Below are 5,733 nucleotides of genomic sequence, written 5' to 3'. Positions count from 1 at the left end.
GTCAGTCCATGTCAATGACAGCGTGTGTGTTTCATGCCCTGGCTTTGCCTTGCCACCCAGACAGGGTTGTGGTACCCCACTCTGCATTTTTGGACATCTGAAATTGGGCACAAATAACTGGAATGAGACAGGGACAGGGACAGGACATGTGGAAACACGGGAGAGATCTGTTCCTGCAGAGGATTCCAGGACCAGGAACGTCATGAACATGTGAAGTCAAATGCTGCTTTTAGATTTGGTCTTAAAACCCAATCTTGACCTGTCACCATTCATTTCTGTAACACCATAAACTATATTTTGTTAAGGTGGTTAGTATGCATGTTTTCTTGGTCTCATATTAGCTGAAAAGCACTATGAGATTCCATCAGCATGGAAAACCATATAATTATCATTGCAAAATTTAGTTGTGAACATATGCAAAAAAGCAAGCATTGATCATGTGAAACATGTGCAGTGCAATTATAATTAAAAATCAAATGCAGATTACATAAGCTTATTTCAACTGGTTTATTCAGTATTCACTAAGCATATCAGGTACAAGACAGCAACATAACACAATAAGCAGTGCCCTCAACATTTCAAAAATATACCTTAATGATGGGATAAAATATTAAATGCCTGTCAACTTAGGAGTCATTCCCTTCAGAGCCAAAACAAACGACATAGGCTAAAAAATAAAATAAAGACAAAAAAGAACTCTGATCCAAAGACATTTTGCAAACAGGTATGAAGCATTGCCAATTCAGGTGAAAAAAATGTCATTGAGTGAGGGCATATTAAAGATTGGCAATAAACATCCCTCCCCTTTTAGGCAATAAAATCCAAAGGTCTGTTGAATCCACCTTTTCTGTTCATGTATTGCCTGAGAAAAAAAAAAAAAAACAGAGTGAGGTTACATCATTGTTTCTTCCCCCTCCCAAACACTATACATTACATCACCATCTACCAATGGGAATGCTCATCTCCCGGCCAAGCAACACCTGCGGAGGTGATTGGTTGCATTGTGACTGGCTGGTGCTAACACGGACTCGAGGGTATCATGCGGCCCTCCGCGGCTCCAAACACAGACACACACCCAAGCACACGCAATTTCACCCGTGCAGCTCACACAGTTGCATGTGCAATCGTGTACACACACACATGCAAGTACACAGGAATCAAACCCAATCATATTAAGGGGTTGAGTGCGGTGGGAAGGAGCCAAGGTTAAAATGAACACAGATCGCACATTCTCTGCGACAAATGCTTTGAAATGCAAGAAATTATTCCATAATCGCCACAACAACGCCATTCTTATGCTGTGGCGTACATGGCAAAAGTCGCCGCCAATCAAACGATCGCTGCTCAAGTGGAAACCCACCTGTACTTTCTCTTCTGAGAAACATTTATAGCATGTGCATTGACAGAACCGTCCGTTTTCTTGCCCTGGAGAGAGAGCGAGAGATAAAGATGGAGAGTTAGAAAGAGGAAAGTAGAGGTCCAGACACTGGAGAAAAACCCCATCCAAGACCTGACACTGCAAAGCACTGGTTATTTGTAAGGACTTGTCACCACCTTGTGGTGGATAATACACTCGCAAGATTGGAATTACAGGTTGAAATGGGAGTTGAGCTGGAGTTGAAGATGTCTACCAGGTTCAATTTATCATTGCACCCTGACAAATCTTATTTAAATTTGTCCTTCTCATTTAAAAAAAAAAGTGTCCGAGATTACTCGGAGCAACAAACGCAAATAAAACAATGAACTTGAGCTAACCCCCTGCAGATGAGAAGCTTTCTTTGAGAGATTGTTTTTACTTGTCCTACTGCATGCACTTTGGGCTAAAACAACTGTACGAAAAAGGTTATTTGTAAACAAAATTACTACTATCATTATATAAGGCAGCTGGTGTAAACAGGGATGTGTAGGTAGGAGACAGACACCTCACCTTGGTGGAATTAAAATTGCTGAAGCCCATGAGCTTCATCATCTCAATCTCATCCTCCGTTTTACCCTGGAGGTCCTCCTCTGAACCAGAAAACATTAGGAGAACATTTCACACACGGTGCAATACAGTGCAAAGACGATGCAATGCAATGGTCAAACAGCAGCAATGTTCAAAGCAAGGACCTCAGGCAATTCGGCACACAAAGCAACATTCGACTGGGTGATGAGTACAGCATGACACCTAATTCTTGCCTCTGAAAAACCGAGGCAATGTTTAAGACTATAATTGAGTGAGCAAAGTGCTGCCTGTACTGCATTTGGCTATAATATGGCCTTTAAGTGTCTGTTACTGCTGTAGTTTCTGGTCTCCAGGGCCAGCAATCCACAGAGGCAGAACTTCCATATTCTGACTGGCAACATCAGCAGTAAAGGACCTTGCACGTACGCAAAATTACAGTAGGACTGATTCATCCATCTGACTTTACTATGTGACAATCTCGATCCATCTACATCTCTCCTCGTTAATCTGAGGCTGAAGATTACCTTACGTATAACAGGCAACCGATTTAAAATTTTTTATCTTGACAAACCTGAAATCTCATGTTCCTTCACGGTCTTTTCCTTTCCCTCCTTTTCTTCATCGCGTCTGTCCTTCTGCCGTGAAGGAGAGAGAGAGGTGGAGAGGTGTCGCCGTGGTGACCTGTGGAAAGCAGAGAGGGAAGGTCGGAGGATGCTGATGATGAAGAGGGGAGGGCGATTTTCACCCCAGCAGTTACTCCCACTCAGGGGCTCCTGAATAGATCTCCCATCCCACCATCCATTTCAAAATGTACACTTGTGTTCTATCTAGACCTCACAGCAGGTACAAAAGTAAAAAGGTCATGTGATCATTCGAAACTCAAGAACGCAAGAGGACAAGATTTTAACAAAAGTAGACTTTTCCATGCTTTTCCTTCCCAGTAGCCATTGTGTTTCCAGCTCTGTATTTGAGGGTGAAGAAAAATTTCTACTCAGCCAAAAAATGGATGACAGAAGGCACAAGGATTGTAAATATAAGTGTAAATATATTTAACTTATGGATTTTTAAGGATTTTTTCTTGCTAAGGTTAGAGTTGAACGGATTTTAAGCGTTCTTACACTCGATAAGTGTATTATTATAAGTTTACCTGGAGATGTGTTCTCACAAGAACATGAGAACACAAGTATACAATCTGAAACAGCCAACATTTCTTACCTGGAGCGTCGCCTGTGAGGCGACCGCGAGCGGCTTCTCCGCCTGTCTCTGTCGCGCGACCTCGAGCGCTCCCGCTCTCTGCGCCGCCGCTCACGGTCCCTTGAACCAGAGCGAGAGCGACGTCTTTCTGCAAAAAACGGTAAGCAAAACACACTGTAAACACGTATTTCACAAAAGACGCGAACACCATTATGCTGTTACGTATGTGAAAGTATAATGTATCAAGTTTCTTTCCTGACAGGTGAACATCAGTTAATCAGGTAGCCTGTTAGCTAAATGCTATGGAAAACGCACTATGAGCCCACTATATTCCGTACTCTATAAGTAAAGTGCGTTAATAACTTGCGAAACCCATAAAACTGCTAAATACAATGACTTTACATGACATTTCATTACTGTATATAAAGCTCGATACTGGGGTCGGACATACAATAATAAAAAATAATCATCACTATTTATATAGCACATTTCAAAATAACAAAGCAGACACGTTATCTGTCAATGCCTATATTGTATTGTATTGTTATTTGGATTGCTACATTTGCTAATTTGACTAACTGAGTTAGTAGGTCGCCGTTGCAAAGCAGCAAGTTATCCTTTGAAAATCACTAGGCAGCAAACTGGTCAGCTAAACGTGAATTGCATTAGCTCCCCATCATATTAGCCAGACAAAACTCATTTGAAACAGACAGTGCTGAAAGTACTAACACTACTGCGTTTAATAAAAACGCGAAAGAGTTGAACCTAAGGTGCATGTGAATGACTTTAGTTATTAGCAAATAACTAAAGTCTATTTGTCCTATTCAGTACTGCCAACTTGTAAATCAGGCATACCCAGTTTGTTTGCTGGCTAAGGTCGATATTGTTGCTTATTTACTAGCTAGTGAGCAAGCAGCAAACATTAACGTTAGTGATACGTTCAGCCACTGAGCTAGCTAGCTAAAGTGCTAACACAACAAACCTCTTCTTGGTGGCGACCGGCTCCTACTTCTCCCCATTCGCCCTTTAAATTAAGTCCGCGGAAAAATGAATAACTAGATACAGCTATTAAAATGAACCAGCAAAATGAAAACAGCAAGATGCGTAACGTTATCCCTACTAGCTACCTAGACAGCTTTCCAGACTTTTCTTTATACTAACACCTAGTGTACTCTACAAATACGTCCCTATGGAAACATACCGTGTTCGTTGAGTTCCGGCCACTGATTCAAGTTAGCCGTTAAGTGTATTCACACTCCAAGCTGCTGCATTGTTCTGGAGCACAAATAGTCATGATTCATACTTAAAAAATGAATACATTGTTTAATAGAAAACGTTTTTTTTAATGTGCAATGCACATCGCACTACATGCATCTGTTCTACTTCGGTCAGCAGTTTCTCCAAGTACCAGCCTGTGTTCAGCAGTTGAGATGACGGCCTTCACCTCTGCCAGGTAATGTATCCCTAAATCTCAGCTGCTTGTTTCATAGCCTCTATATTATTTCTGATAAGTAAAATGTATATTGACACATTTAAAATATATATTTTCAGGAAACAGGAAAGAAACTAAAATGTCAACATGTTGCCTTTTTACTAGATGATATATTGTGTTTTCTCTCTGCTTCAAAACTAACACACAAGCTCTGCCTTGCTGTAAACGGAATTATGTATGAGATATCCATCATTGTTGCCTCATCATTCATTACATATGAATGGATTTGTCTGTTCAGAAACAGTGTTTGACGAATGTGGGTAATTGTACTTACTCAAAGAATGTCCATATAATGCATACCAGAATTGTGGTCAGGGCCCCCAAAGTGATTCTACCAGTATGGATGTTGAACTTGAGCGCAGGACATTGCTAGGTCAAGTCAGGGTCATATATCGCCTGCTGACTATGACTGGTAGTTTGCAATAATGGGGCTTAATTGCATAATCTCTCCAAGGTTGTGGCAGGTATAATTTGGCTAGTTTTCCTTTGAGATACCACTGCACACAGGGTGAATCGATGTAGCGTAACTGAGTGCTTTAACTTTGCTCAGGGGATCCCCCTGGCCCCATTCATTTCCTTGCTACTTCTCTGCAACTCTTCCACCAATGACTGGGTTTCACAGAAGGAGTTGATTGAACGGATGTAGAGGGCTTGGAGGAGTACAACCCAACCTCACTAACTGAGGTCTCACTTGTGATGAAGTGTTCTGCTCATCCCACATCACCGTCTGTTTTCTGGCCAAAAGCACACAAAGCTGCACCACGCCCAGTGCCGTACTTTAACCCTGTGTTTAATTACGACGGAAACAACTCGTGAAAGTGCAGTGAAAGACAATTATCAATGTATTGTTGCTTTTTTACAGATTTCTGTATGCACTGAAACTTCCAGAATTTGAAGTGGATTGAAATGAACCGTTCTTCTGTAGTTTGCTCGAGGTTATGGTTCTGTCTGTCTCAGTTGTACTGAAAACATTGCTCGAGCCTAAATAGACAATAAGTGTTGATTATTTCGCTGTTATCAGGGCAGGTAGGCCACGAGACCCAGAAGTAAGCCATTATTTTTCCCAAATGGAAAACCGCATGAAATAAAGCAAAAACAGAGA

At 41.4% G+C, this 5,733-nt stretch overlaps 1 protein-coding gene across 1 annotated transcript; it reads right to left on the bottom strand.

Moving 5' to 3' along the window:
* Positions 1-493: 493 nt before the first annotated feature.
* On the bottom strand, positions 494-4,318 carry snrnp27 (small nuclear ribonucleoprotein 27 (U4/U6.U5)). Its single transcript, XM_064353774.1, has 6 exons — positions 4,122-4,318; positions 3,161-3,287; positions 2,517-2,626; positions 1,928-2,007; positions 1,361-1,425; positions 494-862 (listed from the first exon to the last, which is right to left on the bottom strand). Exons 1-6 carry the CDS (start codon positions 4,156-4,158, stop codon positions 808-810), a joined length of 474 nt encoding a protein of 157 aa, XP_064209844.1. The 5' UTR covers positions 4,159-4,318; the 3' UTR covers positions 494-807.
* Positions 4,319-5,733: the final 1,415 nt, after the last annotated feature.

Source organism: Anguilla rostrata, chromosome 10, assembly GCF_018555375.3.
Source record: "Anguilla rostrata isolate EN2019 chromosome 10, ASM1855537v3, whole genome shotgun sequence".
Lineage (NCBI taxonomy): Eukaryota > Metazoa > Chordata > Actinopteri > Anguilliformes > Anguillidae > Anguilla > Anguilla rostrata.
This window is presented reverse-complemented; position numbering and strand designations above follow the sequence as displayed.

Excerpts from the sequence above, each read along its gene's own strand:
- snrnp27 (XM_064353774.1), bottom strand. The coding sequence starts at position 4,158 with ATGGGGAGAAGTAGGAGCCGGTCGCCACCAAGAAGAG. Across the intron at positions 3,288-4,121 it reads CCGGTCGCCACCAAGAAGAG|AAAGACGTCGCTCTCGCTCT; the intron begins GTTTGTTGTGTT and ends CGTTTTTTGCAG. Across the intron at positions 2,627-3,160 it reads CCTCACAGGCGACGCTCCAG|GTCACCACGGCGACACCTCT; the intron begins GTAAGAAATGTT and ends TGCTTTCCACAG.